The following is a 16,996-nucleotide window of genomic DNA, read 5'->3' as shown; positions in this document are numbered from 1 at the left end:
ACCCAATATATTAAGTTACAGGGGATTGTTATTTTGAAAGAAAAAAAGTAGGTTATACTAATGGGTGGCCATCAGTATCATAGTAAGTTTCTGTCAGCAGGACACTGAGTTCTAATTCACTGCTGAAGATGGAGGGAAGAGTTTTTTTTTTTTTAATCCTTGCACAAAATGTCTTAGTTTTGAGTTAGTGTATTTTCTGCAGAGTAGGTAGTTTTTGAAACTCGAAATGGAAACACTGAACTGTAAGTTGTTTTGAGGGAACAGGAACGAGAGAATAAATAAGCTCATCTCTGGTAACGCGCTAAAGGTGATACGGCCTTTTAAAGTCACTAACAAAACTGGGTCTCTTTCTTTCATAGGCATATACAGCTTTGCTAACTGCTTTTTGCTTTCTGTTGTTTGCACGAAAATAAATTGAGCTGCTATAAAGCTTTTCGCTATTGGTGCAAAAAGTAGAATAAGAGTAATTTCATCCTTTCAGTACTTGGAAAGTCTCACAAAAGCCACGTGACTGTCCTTGACTTGTACATATTATATAATTTTTCATTGACATACTTAGCTTTTCAGTGAGATTCTTAATTGAGCTGCAGTAAATGATTGGTCTGCCTTTAAAGTTGTGAGTATAGAGCATATTAAACAGATTTACCAGAATTATGCTCCTGAAGATGTAAAGTCATTGCCTCAGAGAACTGAATATTTTCAGGAAAAAAAACCCAAAACTCAACCGTTTAGTAATGGAAATTGAGCGAGGGAAAAGAGATAATAATGAGCTCAATGCCCAGTGTTAGCAGAAAAGCAAGGATTTCTCTTTTCTATTGACAAAGGAAACCAAATATTATACACGTTCCACTTACTGCAGTGGATTTTATTCCAAGAGAAGTCTGGTTTCAGAGTAAGTAAATCTCTCTGAGTGAAAGTTCATGCTGACTGTTACAGTTTTGTTGTTGCTGTCGCAAAGTTGTCTAAATCTTGTTAGTAAAACATCTGTGTTATCTTGGCCATTTTAAATCCCAGGATCAGTTGGCAGAGGAGAAAACTTGTATGTCTTTCACTCTTTTGAGAATCTGTGATTAAATCGACAGATATCTGGAATCGCTCAGATTTGTGAAATTACTTTTTATTGGTTTCATCATAAATAGTCCTGCAAAAGTTGTCCTGCAGCCTTCATTTGAACTCTTTGGAGGAAAAAATACAAATCTAGTAAATGCTACTAGTTTGCTTTCTCGCTGAGTGAGTTTTGTGTGCAGACGCAGCCATTTGTGGGAATCTGCTAGGGGCTGGTGGTGGTTATTGCTGCTGCAGCTGATGGGTGTGTGTGTGTGTGTGTGTGTGTGTGTGTGTGTGTGTGTGTGTGTGTGTGTGTGTGTGTGTGTGTGTGTGTGTGTGTGTGTGTGTGTGTGTGTGTGTGTGTGTGTGTGTGTGTGTGTGTGTGTGTGTGTGTGTTTACAATGCCCAGGAACACCTTCGGGGGAAGAAACTTCTAAGAAATCACCCTTTGAATTGTATTCGTCTGTAGGCAGTTCCAATTTACATTTTGTTTTAAATTCACTCTTAGGAGGAATCCCTCTTTTTGCTTTTGTAAACATTCGTGGTGCATTTTAGGATTAAAGGCTGCTCTCCTTATCCCTCGGGCTGCTGGCGTGACTCTGCTTGTTCTCTGTGACAGCTCAGCAGAACCCGGCAGCTCAGCTCCCTGCCAGGCAGCAGGGGATCGAGATGAACCGACAACAGCGCTTCTTCCGCATCCCGTTCATCCGCCCCGCGGACCAGTACAAAGACCCGCAGAATAAGAAGAAAGGCTGGTGGTACGCGCATTTTGATGGACCGTGGATTGCCCGGCAGATGGAGCTTCATCCTGACAAGCCACCCATCCTCCTGGTGGCTGGTGTGTACGATTCACATGAAAAAAAATTTATAAAGCAGAAAAGGATTGAGTACCCTCTGAATGCAATGGTGTGATGTACAGTGTAATAATTCATTACATTTCAGGGTTGAGGCGTGGAGCTTTGCAGTTAAGTCACATCAGTTGAGGATAACTTCTTTACAATATGGAATTGCTTGGATTAATTATGTCCTTGTAGAGCACATAGAAACTTGTCTGTGCCCTAGGAACCTTTTCATTGGTGTCTGATTATATCATTTGCTTTGTAATGGTTACTGAAGGAAATGTAGCATTTTTATTAACCCTGGTAACTTGTTTTTTCAACTGCATCCTTAGTACATTTTGAAATGGAACTTGGTGGAGGACACATTTGTTTCTGGTGAATTTATGAAGCAGATTTCAATCTTAGAGGAAGGAAATGGTTTTAAAAGTCCTCAAATCTATGAGAATTGGTAGACATTTCAGGAATAAAGTTTACAATAAATGGTTCTGAAAGGAGGTATAGTAATTCTCTGACGTCTCATCTGTGCAGGTAAGGATGACATGGAGATGTGTGAGCTGAATCTTGAAGAGACAGGCCTGACTCGAAAGCGTGGTGCTGAGATTTTGCCAAGACAGTTCGAAGAAATTTGGGAACGCTGTGGAGGCATCCAGTATCTTCAGAAAGCAATTGAGAGCAGGCAGGCCAGGCCCACCTATGCCACGGCCATGCTGCAGAATCTGTTAAAGTAGAAATTGCACTAGCCTTGCAGCTGGGAGCCCTTGCCATGGCACTAGGTAGGGAGTGTGTCCCAGAGATTTAACCATTCCAAGATCAAGTTAGAATTACTTATACAAAGTGAACAGATTTTATTAATCATGGCTTTTTGTTCATTTAAGGTTAATTATGGTAGTGAATTTGGGACCTAAAATTTACTTTCCTGTATCCAGCTGTAACTGTTAGACCTCTCATTATTGTAATACTTGTTACACTTGGACAGACTCTGGACATTTCTCCTTCTTTGCCAACAGACTACCTTAAATCCATCTTAATTGTTCTTCAGGAAGAGTTTTTAAAAAATGCAGAATTCTTGCTTTTTAAGGATGGCACAGTACCATATAACTGGAATAAAGAAAACTTAGCTTCAATTTTCATACAAAAATCAAGGCACTTAAAATGATCAAGGCACTGATATTTTGATCTGAAAGCTGTGTACTTTCTATACTAACTTTTTCAGAAATTCATGGAAATTTCCGTCAAAGGTGGAAATTTTTATTTTCTCCCCCCTCTTTTGCAGTGTCTTAGTTTGAGTAAAGCAATTTACCTGAAGTTCTAGAATTCTGGAGAGAGCCTTGATGTATTTGATGCACTCTGTGATAAAGAAGGTACATAGTGTCCTGCACAGATCAGTTTTGCTTTTCTATCACATTGTGTTGCTGTAAGAATATGTTCTTACGTTCCATGGACAAATAAAGGAAATTCAGATCGTTTAAATGCTTGGAAGTTTTGAGATAACTTTGTTTCATTTAGAAAAGGAAATAGGTTTCAGGTGGCAGTTTGGCTTAACTGGACTGAATTCACATATTCTTTCAGTTTCATCTCAGTTGTGATTTTGTGTCAGAATCTTGTCCAAGTTGTTTCATGTGATTTAAACTAGTGTTCTGCTTCAAAACACCTTTGTTTTTTAAAGAAATTCCTATTGTCTTTTTTGGCCTTCGAGATTTTGGTAATTGTAGAGCTCTTTTATAAGCCTTGTAATGCAAAAACCCTGCACTGGGGAATTGCTTGTTTCATGTAACTGATAATTAAAAAAAAAGTTTTGTGTGCTGTTTAGTTTTGATCAAATGTCAGCAGTTTCAAGCCTAATATTTATGACTTTCATATTAGGAATTTGGAAACAAACATACATCAAGGAGTTATGTTGACATAATCCTAAGGAGTCTTGTTTGTATTTTAGAATAAAATTAGAAAATAAAATTACTCTCTGTACTTTTTTTCCCTTGATGTTTAAAGACCCTAACCTTTGAAATGAATTTCCAGTGATTTTTTTTTTTTTTTTCCTAGAAAGAGTACCTCAGTTAGGAAAGTATTTCCCAGCTGATTGGATTAGTGCTTGTGAGCTGGACACTGTTTTCAGAATTGCTTCTCTCATTATATGTTTTAGTATAGAGATATTTATTTATTATGATACTGTGCAAACGATCGTCTTCTGTTAAGGAAAGTAAATGGTCCTGTCTTTACTGTTGAGAATGTGAATGTGATTATCTTTTTAAGGCTGTATTACTGCATAGACTCACCCACCCTTGGGTCATTTGGTCCCTGTGATTTGGTGACAGAAGGTCTGGTTACTGAAAATAAATGTCCTGTTCTCCCTCTTCTTATCACTCGCCTTTAACTGGTGTTTTTATTTGTACAGGATAGTGAATGATAAGCTTTTTTCTTAACTGGTAACAAGTAGAGTCCTGGAAGAAAATTTAGTAACCAAATAGATTTTTAATGACTTGTGCCCTTAGCGCTGTTTCCAGAAACAGTTTTACGTGTGTCCTAGATACATGCAGGTACTTGATGGAAAACTAATCACACAGGTTAAATTATCATAATGAGAGAACTTAAAGTTTTGAAGAATTTGTGAGAAATATATCACAGCAAGGCATTGTTACAGGTCTTTAATTTTTTACTTTAATAGCTGATAAAATTATAGTCATTCTTAAGCCATTTTGTTGCTAATTATGTCACACAGCTGTCCTAGAACATGTCCTAGAGCATATCTGTTTTAAGTAGTCTCCTGAGTTAATTGTGGCTCCAGGAGACTTGGCCTAATTCAGTTAGACTTACAGTCACCTACATACCACAGCTCTGCACACACAGAAGCCCCTTTGCTGGAGAAGCTTAGGACCTCCATCATCCTTTAAGGGAAACAGCAGAGAGAGTGTTGCGAAAAATGCAGATGCACCTTCTTTACAGTGTTCACAGTCAAACCCAGAAACACTAGGTTGAAAACGGTATGAATCAAACGTCCATTTATATTTTAATTGAGATGTAAAATTAGAAGTTAAAACGAGCACACTGTACATTAAGAACTAATTCTTCTCAATGCTTGTCTCACTCAATACCAGTTCCTCCCTTAGTGTATATGCTTTGCAAAGGTAGATGTACATAAAATATTAAAACTGAGAAAACAAAATGTGTTCACATTCAATGATGGTGTAATTCCTAATCTCATTAACACGCTTGAGGTACGTATTGTGAGCTACGGGTAGGCACTGAGAGAAAATTTCTCTAATACATACGTATGTTAAGAGAACAGTGGGTTTTCTTAGTTGTAAGTTGAGTAGACGGCACCTTCTTAAAGGATTATGTGAGGAGGAAGTAAGTAGTACACTTAGGAGCACAAGCCCACACAAAAGACGTTCTACTGTAACTCACATTCTGCTTCCTATAGTGACTTTCTGTAGGTCATTCTTTCCAGTAACATGGTGAACCCTTTTGTTTTGCAAACAACAAAACAAAAGATCATATCAGGTCGCAAAAGAAAAGATCATCTTAAGTGGAACACAGGTGGTATTTGTGGAAACGTAGAGAGTAGAAACTCACAGGCACAAGGAATAATGAGGATTTTGTAGTTTTATTAATTGGATTTTTTAAAAAGATTATTTTCACTCACAGGTTATTACAGTGGTTCTCAGGGGATCCAAACAGGTAGATCTTTGGTTTCTTCACCTAAACTACCTTAAGAGTACCTGAATCAGTACAATAAATATTATTGAATGAATCAGTGAATTAACTACAGTGTTAGTGGTAGACCTAACTCCTTTTACAGAAGAGGTAAACAGAGATCCAGAGAGCTCAGGTAATGTAATTCTAGGCCATGAAAGAGAGAGAAATGCCTTTGCTGCACTCATGTGCAGCACAAAGAATCAAAACAAGCAGACTTCGTTGAGTAGCCCCTGGGGGTTTATGAAGGGTTGCTCTCCTGTCACTCTCCACCTTCAGATGTCATGGCCTTTGTTTAGCATTGCCAGCAGTAACAATTACTGAGCATTTTTATTTCTTCCAGAATATAAACTAATAAGGGAGGGGAGGACAGAGGATATCTAAAAATTAGAATAAGGACAGGTAAGGGGGAACGTTGTAACAATAAGGAAAGAGAAGAGTGAATGGAAGAGAAAGAAAAGGGAGGCACCCCTGAAGACGCTACACCCCAGGCTGAAAACAGTGCGGCGTTTTAGGTGACCAAGCGCTCCTAGATCTTTGCTAAGTTGTAGAATGAATTGTATGTAACGTAAGAGCAAAACCCATGGACCTATTAAACTTGGACCAAGATAGGCCCGGTGTATCGATTCTTAGCATACAGAAATGACACCGCCACGCTGGAGAAGGCCAGTAGACATTCTGTGCGTGGGCCCTGCGGAGGGATGAAGTGGTGATACTTGATGAGGTCGAGCCTACCCGTGCCGGGACCAGTTCTTTGAGTACAGTGAAGTTCAGGTCAAATCAATGTATTCTTCCTTCCCCACGACTAACCTAATATGTGAAGTAAGTTTGGTTGTCATATACTTTTCAAAAAGTTTTTCAACAGATAATCAGGGAAAAATGCACACCGAAAAGAAAGTCTTTAATCCTGATTTGTACCTGTGCAGACTCTTACCTTCAAACCCCAAATAGGTTTATGAGTTGGCCATTTTCTTTTCACTTTTGAAAATTCATCGAATTGCATCTGTTACTGAATTTTTCCTCATTCCCTAAAAATGTGTATCTGATACTTTCCTAAAATACTGATGTACTGGAAATACAAATAATAAATGCTTCTATGTAGAACTTGCTTCTTGTGCTTTTAATACAGTTACAGGGTGTTATAAACAGAAAAGTTGTAAATGTTACACTTGTTGTCTCCTGTCTCCAATGGAATAAATTGGAGACGCTGGAATCCTGAAGTTCGTCCAGTCACCAGACCTGGAAACGCTGTGCCTGGTGGCGGAGGAACAGGCAAGGAACCTGGGTGATTGAAGCATCCTTGAGCTTTGACCCCAAACTCCTACAGGTTTTCCATCCAGGGAAGAAGCAGGAGCCGCTTTGCCTAGATGAGAGAAAATCCAAATCGTGGCTGCCTTTCCTCAGGCCCTTACCAGTTTGTTTGTGAGGTGACAAAGGATGTAAAAACTGGGGACCCAAAGAAGAGTCCTTGTACCTAGGACTTCAAACACCGCTGGTGTATATAGGCTACTTCGTGTGGAACCTACCCTGATCCAGATGGGTCTTCTGGGTGCAGGCAGATGCGGGCCATCTTAACCTCAACAGCTCTTCTCTGGTTGGTTGGAAAAGACCAATCCAAAGAGTGGGTGATCCGAAGAGTGAGAGACACTTGCTTCCAAAGGGGACCTTCCCCACAGAAGATGAAGTGTTTGCCTCCTTCTCTTTCCTCCTCAAAAGCTACATTCTCTGCAGCAGTTAGAGCACAACTGAAATGTAGGTGACAGAGGGCACATTCTGGGGAGGTGATAGCATTAGATTTTCATTTTCTCTCCATGGAATTTTTCTCATATGCTACTGGCTGGCCTGTCATGCCTCTAACAAGAGTGTTTTCCTCTGGGGAGTCCCAAGGATTCGGAAGTGAGCAGGTACACCTCTTGCCACCATTCTTTGCTTTGTGGCACTTTATCACCATACACAAAGTCCTTATATCATAGCTCTTCACTCTGGGGACAGTTGGGCTGGGAATAGGGATGAAAGCTATGCATTTGGGAGGCCAACATAAGTGATTTTTTCATTTAAAATCATCATAATTCTAGTAAACACACACATTACAAATCTATAGATACAGTGCTTATCATATTGAAATTAAGGTATATTTGACAGTCGAGCATTTGAAAGAGATATGGAGGAATTTGTTTTTCATTAAATAGCACATTAAAAACTGGATGAACTGGAATACCTTGATGCCAGTCTGCCTATGTACACACCACAGTGAGTGGCAAGGAGTATTCAATGAAGCTATCACATTGGAAGAAGACATAGTTCATCCGTGGTGGGAAACAGGAATTGGTTATATTCACAAAGTACAACCTCACTTTTTTTCCCCCCAATATAGTATCTTTCTTTAAAATAGCTTTATGCAGTAACAAGAAAAGTAAGATTTTCTGTGGTATGTATATCCCAGTTCTTTTCTTTAAAGGAGCAACTTAGAAATTATTGGCAACAAAATTATCCACCATGTAAGCAGGAATTTTGTATAAAACTAGTGGGCCTAAGAACTGAAGGGGCATGTGAGTTACAGACACTGAAGTGTGGAGCGTCTATAAACTCACCACAATTTACATACTATATGCATTCATCCTGCACCTCCCTGCATACGTAATCATCTTTTATGTACATTCTAACATATGAAGAGCTTTATTTCCCAGTATATCCCACCCCCCTGCCCCCAAATAATAATTTGCACTTGTTGTAAATGACCTGTGAACAATATTTTAAGGGCAGCTGGACACAAAGCTCGTTTGCTATCACCTTGATTATCACTGAGGAATAACCAAACTACATTTTACTGGTGGTGGTTTTGATTTTGATAATAAGCTGCTTTTTTTCCAGAATTTATTGGTCTTCAAGTACATGACTCTTCTGTACTTGAAATGTGATGTGTCCTGGGTCTCAGTGTTGACTACATGCCTGGATATCGATGACCAGTGGATATGCCTGCCTATGTTTTCAGAATTTTGACAGAGTGGATATAATTTTCCTTGAGAAACAAGCCATCTCTCTTGCGATAGATTAAATGATAATTTGTACATTTTCAGTTTTTAATTTCCTTCCCAATCTTGATGGTTAAATTCTTCATATCCTACAGTCAGTAATTCAGAATTTCTTTTCCTGGTTACCTGGAAGAGAAATAGTTTTAAGAGATTAAAAAATGTCACCCAAGGTCAAACCAATGGTTCATTCCAATATTACCTCTGCTGGTAGATGAGATAATATGCTTGCCATTTAGGATATATTCTTTGAAAGGTGGGAAAGATTCCTAACTTTACCACCTACTAAGAATTCTTAAACCTACTATTCTTCTTAAATCTTCTCAGACTGAATCAATCTCTTGAAGCAGGGATGGCAAATAATTTGTGAATCAAAGTCAACATGTTCCCTTCCAACCATAGCAGACATCATTACTCTAAGCTGCTTCCTCATTTGAAACGTGGTTCCTAATTCTACCTGGTACTTCCAGATTCAGTTGGTGTATACTTCATCCTGGGCATTTTATTAATATCAGATCCTGTGTCCTATTGTCATTTTATGGCCCAAGTCTGAACCTTTTCCGTCTTCTCAATTTTCTTTGTTTCAGGAAGTCAAAATGGCACACATTATTCCTTGTGTGCACTTGGACACATGAACTTATGATTAGCGCTTGGTGTAATGGCCTCAGTATCCTTCTGGAGTGTATGTTGACCGTAATGACTAGTTTCAACTGCAAACTTTGCCATGATTGTTTCCATCTAGCACTATATAGAGAGAGAGACCTCAGGTGGAGCGGACACTGGCTGATTACCACTCAATTTTACCATCCAAGACTAGTTATAATTTTTGAAACTAGGTAATTTTAGGCTAAAAGTTATCGAAGGTATTTTTCCAAAAGTTATTTAAAAAGCTCTACGTAGGCTATATTTAACCTGCTTATTGGATAAGTTATTTCCCTTTGTAAAATAAAATTTAGTCAAAAAAGTTGATTGAATGGACGAATATTTTGAAAGAGACATCTAGGACACTGGAAGGAACACTTATCTGAGGATGAACTTTTAGGAATCTTTGAGGTTACTCATTGTTCACAAATCATGTTTCTTCATATTTTTCCTTTAGCTGATTATTTGAAATAAAAATACTTTATAAGAATATATACATACATAATATACATATATATAATATATATACCTGTATATAGATAATTACATATACATATATTATATATACATATATATGTCTATATATATAATTACTCAGTTCCAGGAATATAAATCATTATGAGAAATTCAGTGTTGTTGAAATGCATTTGATAAATTGCATGTATATTTTTAAAGAAGAGGTTAGGAATATTATAAAATACTTGGATTTTTTCTGTTATTTTATTGTTTTGTCTACACATTTCAGTTAATGCCAGCCCCTGTCTCTATACTTTTTGTACCAGGAAATGCCTTTTTCCCTCTGAAAATACTAAATAAAAAAGCTTGGCAAATAAAGGAAAACTGCTTTTTCTTATCTCTATTTAAGAGTCAGGCCCAGAAATGTTTTTAATTTCCTTCAAAATTTATATTCAGTAATTAAAACCAACATATAAAAATGGGATTTTACCTTGTTATTTTGCTGATTTTGGAACTTTTTAACACTAGTTTCATACACTTGGTTTCTAGATTGATCTGGTGACCTGCAAAAGAAAGCAAACACAAGATATCCTGTTTCCTGGGCTTATCAACATTAAGCGCACTATGGCTTTCTACTATTTTAGTTCTAAAATTATTAGGACAAATGAAAATAGCATATTTTTGCAGGTGCCTTCCATTAGAGTTGGAGGAGATATGCTTTGTGCACCAGCCCACCTCTGCCCCGAGTTTTGCCTTCCAGTTGGCTTTACTGTTTCATAGGCAGTGGTCTCAGAAGGAGTGAACAAAGCTCACGGGAAAGATGAGTGATAACTTTATCTTGCAAGAAGTGGAGTTATTTTTAAAGTCAAATTCTGAGTTATGGTTACTGGAAAACAACTCTGCAATAATATTTTGTTCATACAGTTTTAAAAAAAACTTTTAAAAAAGTTTATTTTAAAATTTGATGTATACAATTCCAGACTTTTCTATGTACATATAATTTCTGACGATACTGTATAAACATTTTGCACCTTGCTTTTTCACACTTTACATTATAAAATGGGTGTAATATTTGTGAGATATTTTATGATATATGTTCCCTTATCAGTAAACTCAGTAAACTCTTTCTTTCTCTCAACATTCTGTCCATTATAATATCAAGGAAAGGGGGAAGGAGCGTATTATTGTAGGAAGGAGGGAAACCCTGTCCGGCCCTAGTGCTTGATAGGAAGAAGGCAGAAGAGTGAGGAGAGACGCGTGGTTTGAAGAGGTTGAGTAACAAGTTCCTTGTTCCTCCTACCACCAGCTAAGGTAGCATTTTGGGTTCCTACTTGCCCTGGTTGGGCAAATTGGAGGCTCCAAGAATACCAGGGGCCGGGACTTCCCTGGTGGCGCAGTGGTTAAAAATCCACCTGCCAATGCAGGGGACACGGTTCAGTTCCTGGTCCGGGAAGATCCCACATGCCGAGGAGCAACTAAGCTGCTGAGCCACAACTACTGAGCCCACGTGCCTAGAGCCCGTGCTCCGCAACAAGAGAAGCCACCGCAATGAGAAACCCGCGCACCGCAATGGAGAGTAGCCCCCGCTTGCCACAACTAGAGAAAGCCCGCGCGGCAACGAAGGAAGACCCAATGCAGCCAAAAAAACAAAAAACCTGGAGTCAGGACTAAGAGATCACAGGTGAGGGGACAATGGAAATGGAAACCTTTCAAAGGATCTTGTAAGACAAAGAGGGCCAACCCCGCTCTGCCATACATCCAGATACCACCTAGGAGAAGAGAGGGGAATGGAAGAGGACCTTTGAGCCTAAATATACCAAGGGAATTGAGTTGCCTAAAGTGATTGCTTGCACTATTAACCACATGGAGTTCTTAAAAACTGGACTGGATTATATTAAACTCCAAGCTCTCCCTCTCTTATCTCCCCCTCCCCTACTATCCAGTGGAGAAAGGGCTCAAAAAGGGAAATAAGAATCGATTCTAGAGGCAAAAAAAATGGACCTCCCGCTACCCTGCCCCATCTGAGGTGTACAATGAGAGCAAACTTGTGATCTTGCTGTAGTTAAAACAAGTACTTCCATATTATTAAAACCTCCTTATACATGTCACTTTTTATCATCATTTACTTAATCTGGCCCCTATGTTTAAAATGATTTTCATTATTATAAATAGTGTCACAGAGAACACATTAGCCCTATTAAAATTTTGGACCCCAAATCTGCTCCTTTCCATTGTTAACTGGAATGATAGCTAATGATACTTATTATTCCATATATTTGCTATGCTTTTACTTACATATTAGATTGAATCATACAACATTGTCAATATTTGATGATTTCTAACTGGCAACATGGCAATGCCATACGGTTGAAACTAATATACTTAAAAGTACATATTTTTGTTATTGATATATTATGTAACCAGGATCTATTATCCTGAAATTTACTTTTCTCATTTAATGAAATATCCTGGTCTTTTCCTATGGCAGTTCCAGTAGACTATATTACCGCTTTTAACTGCCATGTTCCACAGTGAATAATACACCACACTATGGACTTAACTGTTCCCCTATTGATGGGCTGTGCGATTATTTCATAATTCAAAGCAATGATACTGTGAACATTGCAAAGTGCAATGGTTTTTGTAGGAATAATTGTCTAAACAATTATTTACACAGTAGAGTATCTGAGTCAAATATAAAATTTTATAGATATTGACAAATTTCTCTTGAAAACATGTTTTTCCAATTAATACCCCCAACAGCAATGCCTGATAGAACTAGTTTTCCTTGATGTTACCCACACTGGATATTTTTGACCTCTTGTCAAACTCATGAGTAGCTAATGATATATCCTCATTGTTTTTAGATTTCCCTAATTACTGTGAGACTGAATACCTTTTCCTATGTTTCACGGGTCATTTGGATTTCTTCTATGAACTTGCCTCTATATTCTTTACTCATTTTAATATTAGTATGTTCGCCTTTTATTGATGTGTAGGAGATCTTATTAGTATGGATGTTCATTCTTTGTCTATAAGTTGTAAATATTTTTCTCTCACCTTGTTGTTTATCTGTTAATTTTATTTATGGTGTGTTTTCCCTTATGGGGAAAATGTCTTCTTGGATTGAGGTCTTATTAGGGAAGCCTTTTTTTAGCCTAATTTATAGAAATATAAAAGAAATTCTTCATATTTTCATAGTTTCAATCTTTGATTTGAATTGATTTGTGTGTGGTAAGAAACTAATATTTTATTTTTCTAAATGGAAGGCCAGGTGTACTCTCATCATTATTGACAAGTCTATACTTTCCCTACTGATGTGAAATGCTTGTTAAAATAAATTCTTTGATATATAGGGCTTTGTTTGGGGCTTATATATGTTCTGTTGATCTATTGTCTAGGTCTGTGTCTATCTTAGTGCTTTAAATATTATTATTTTATGTATTTCTACCTTATAGAGCAGCCTCCCCACCATCGTACTTTAAGATTTTCTCTTGTGCATTTTTATTTCCAGAGGAGCTTTAGAACCAGAATGTCAAATTCCATAAAGAATTCTGTCAGGATTGAGATTAACTCAGAGAAAACTGACAGCATCATCATAATCTTCCCTTACCCGAACGGATACTCTGTGTTTTATGTTATTTGTTAAGAAGCTTTATAAATGTAATTTCATATACCCGCTGCAGCAACCCAACAGGGGTTTTTATTGGTCTCACTATCCAATGAAAAAAATGGAGGTTTAGAGAAGTTAGGAAATTTGTTGAAAGTCACCTGATTAGTAAATTGCTAAGCCAACATTTTAATCACAATTTGTCTGACTCCAGAATATTGCTTCTTAACTCTTATTGGATAATGGTCTTTAAAATGTTAATACTTTAAAGGAACAGGGTATGTTTCATCAAGAAAAGGGCTCAGTCTCTCTTGTTTCTTGTCGATTGTGGAAGCAGCTGGCCACAAGTTCCCCTGGTGGGAAATTAGGGACAGCGGCCACGAGAATGAATAAGAGGACAGTGACAAAAACAGGATGATCTAATAAAGACATGCGTCAAGGTGATCCTCGCGGAGGAAATGTTCAAGAGTGTGTGATTGGAAGCTCAGGACTAGGGAAGCTCGGGACAGGCTCGGGAGAAGACTTCTGAGGACAGAGGCCCCCCAGGCAGAGCTTCACTGGGTGACACAGGACTTGGAGAAGAATTAGGACCCACTGGGTTCCCTGTTTGTTCATAAGGCAACCTACGCCCTAAAGTCTAGTTTGTGAATAGAAGGCCAATTATATCTTACTTCCTTTTCCTCCTTCTAAAGAGCTTCAGAAATGAAGGACTGATTCAACGTATAACATATCTGAGAATGGCTTACCATGTAAACATTAAAAATGATGCTACAGGGACTTCCCTGCTGGCGCAGTGGTTGAGAATCCGCCTGCCAATGTAGGGGACACGGGTTCGAGCCCTGGTCTGGGAAGATCCCACATGCCGTGGAGCAACTAAGTCCATGAGCCACAACTACTGAGCCTGTGTGCCACAACTACTGAAACCTACGTGCCTAGAGCCTGTGCTCTGCAACAAGAGAAGCCATCAGGATGAGAAGCCCACGCACCGCAACAGAGTAGCCCCCGCTCGCCGTAACTAGAGAAAGCCCGTGCACAGCAACGAAGACCCAACACAGCCAAAAATAAATTTAAAAAAAAATGATGCTACAGAAAATATTTAATGACATGGGACAATGTTCTAAGTAAAAAAAGCTGACTCTAAAAGAAGCCAGTCTAATTCCATTTTGCTTTGGAAAATTCTGTGTAAAGAAGTACATCAATTAACGTGATGAATTATACAGGCTTTTAATCTTCCTTCTCGTCACTTTCTATATTTTTCAGCTTTCTTATGATGACAGCTAATGTGTTTGCAACCAGGGAGAAACTCAAATATTAGACACATAGACACCGATTAAGGTAGTAGGCCACGTGGTGTTCTGTCTTAAAGCAGATGCAGCCTCTTTTTTCTTCCCTTACTGGCTTTAATGAAATCCTGCAGAAAGGCTTAGGGCCAATGGTTCTCAAAGTGTGGTCCTGGGACCAGCAGCAGCCGTACCTGGGCCCTGCACAGACCTACCGAATCACAAACAGCCTCGCAGGGCCCAGCCATGTGTGCTTTCACAGGTTCTCTGAGAGATTCCGGTGTTCACTGAAGTTTGAGAACCATGGGTTTACGGGATTGCATGAATTCATGCTACTGATGGGAGTCTCAGAAGCCTGAGTGACTAATTCTTGGGTCTGAGTGTCGCGGTGCTAGACCCACCTGCACGGCGCTCCCTTCCCTGGGGCGTCGTCACAGTCTTCTCCGGAGGCACAGGGCCCAGGGTACCCCGCTCGGCAGCGACACTCGGCTTCCTCGGTCCACTCATTCCTCACACACTGGGCAAATTCGCCACAGGCCAGGAATTTGCAGGGGTCTGCTTGATCAGCTGTAAAAAACAGGGCAGATTTTATTGGTGCAGGGACGCCTGAGCAGTGGATCCTGCAGAAGTCAGAGATGAGGGACCACATAGATTTGCCATCACCCCACTTTGTTTTTTGTTTTTGCTGTACGCGGGCCTCTCACTGTTGGGGCCTCTCCCGTTGCGAAGCACAGGCTCCGGACGCGCAGGCTCAGTGGCCATGGCTCACGGGCCCAGCCGCTCCGCGGCATGTGGGATCCTCCCAGACCGGGGCACGAACCCGTGTCCCCTGCATCGGCAGGCGGACTCTCAACCACTGCGCCACCAGGGAAGCCCCATCACCCCACTTTGGAGTGAGTTGTACAAGAGTGAGAAAAGAGTGGAGAGAAAAGGGAGCCACACATTTCTGTATCTTTGATAAATGAGTTTATAGACACACGTGATAACATATTTAGCTCCAAACATAATTATGCACAAACTCGTGTGCATCAGAATCATCTAGAGGCCTTGTTAAAACAGACTCCTGCCCCTCCCCACAGTTTCTGATGCAGGAAGTTTGAAGACAGAGAATTTATATTTCTAAGGCACTAACAAAGGGAACATTAAAAAAATTCTCTAATGCAGATGATGTTGATGTATCTGACCTAGGGAGCACATTTTGATAACCACTGTATTAGAGAATTAAATTTTTTTCCTGGGCATACATCTGGAAAAGACGAAAACTCTAAAGCAAAAAGATACTTGAGGGCTTCCCTGGTGGCGCAGTGGTTGAGAGTCCGCCTGCCGGTGCAGGGGACACAGGTTCGTGCCCCGGTCCGGGAAGATCCCACATGCCGCGGAGCCGCTGGGCCCGTGAGCCATGGCCGCTGAGCCTGCGCGTCCGGAGCCTGTGCTCCGCAATGGGAGAGGCCACAACAGTGAGAGGCCCGCATACCGCAAAAAAAAAAAAAAAAAAAAGATACATGCACCCCTATGTTCATAGCAGCACTATTTACAATAGCCAAGACATGGAAGCAACCTAAATGTCCATTGACAGATGAATGGATAAAGAAGATGTGGTACATATATACAATGGAATATTACTCAGCCATAAAAAGAATTAAATAATTCCATTTGCAGCAACAGAGATGGACTTAGAGATTATCATACTAAGTGAAGTGAGACAGAGAAATATCATATGATATCACTTATATGTGGAATCTAAAAAAAATGATACAAATGAATTTATTTACAAAACAGAAATAGACTCACAGCCATAGAAAATAAACTATGGTTACCAAAGGGGAAGGAGTGGGTACAGATGAACTGGGAATTGGGATTAATAGATACACACTACTATATATAAAACAGATAAACAACAAGGTCCTACTATATAGCACAGGGAACTATATTCAGTATCTTGTAATAACCTGTAATGGAAAAGAATCTGAAAAAAAAATATATATATATATATAACTGAATCACTTTGCTGCACATCTGAAAACATGGTAAATCAAATATACTTCAAAAAAATTTTTTTTGTTCATTAGGTTTTTTTATTTTATTTATTTTTTTATTTTTTTTGTGGTATGCAAGCATGTGGGATCTTCCTGGACTGGGGCACGAACCCGTGTCCCCTGCATCGGCAGGCGGACTCTCAATCACTGCGCCACCAGGGAAGCCCCATTAGGTTTTTTTTAAAGGCAAGCAGTTTCTGCAGAGATGAATTGGTGATCTTATATATTTAAGATGAGAGATACCTTAGAAGTAATAAAATAGTCATTTTTATGGACAGTTTTGAGAACTCAGGATGATTTCTTGATTTAAAAAAATCTCTTTTTCTCAGTCTCTTGTGATCCCTAAGGCCCTCATGCGAGAGGTCCT

At 39.2% G+C, this 16,996-nt stretch overlaps 2 protein-coding genes across 3 annotated transcripts in view; one reads left to right on the top strand and one right to left on the bottom strand.

The window, feature by feature from the left end:
- The window catches only part of MYO6 (myosin VI), a 145,370-nt gene extending 138,738 nt beyond the window's left edge, over nt 1-6,632 (top strand). The window contains exons 33-34 of the mRNA XM_082855955.1: nt 1,667-1,885; nt 2,415-6,632. Of these exons, the coding sequence (XP_082712081.1) occupies nt 1,667-1,885; nt 2,415-2,614 (419 nt within the window). The 3' untranslated portion in view covers nt 2,615-6,632. The remainder of the gene's footprint in view (nt 1-1,666; nt 1,886-2,414) is intronic.
- A 2,024-nt stretch (nt 6,633-8,656) lies between these two features.
- IMPG1 (interphotoreceptor matrix proteoglycan 1) overlaps nt 8,657-16,996 on the bottom strand; it is a gene marked incomplete at both ends in the record, with an annotated part of 94,454 nt that continues 86,114 nt past the window's right edge. For both annotated transcript variants that reach the window (XM_082855395.1, XM_082855396.1), the window contains 3 exons: nt 8,657-8,734; nt 10,194-10,266; nt 14,995-15,160. In XM_082855395.1, the coding sequence (XP_082711521.1) occupies nt 8,657-8,734; nt 10,194-10,266; nt 14,995-15,160 (317 nt within the window). The remainder of the gene's footprint in view (nt 8,735-10,193; nt 10,267-14,994; nt 15,161-16,996) is intronic.

Source organism: Leucopleurus acutus (genome assembly GCF_964270905.1).
Source record: "Leucopleurus acutus genome assembly, chromosome: 15".
In the NCBI taxonomy this organism is placed as follows: Eukaryota; Metazoa; Chordata; class Mammalia; order Artiodactyla; family Delphinidae; genus Leucopleurus; species Leucopleurus acutus.
This window is presented reverse-complemented; position numbering and strand designations above follow the sequence as displayed.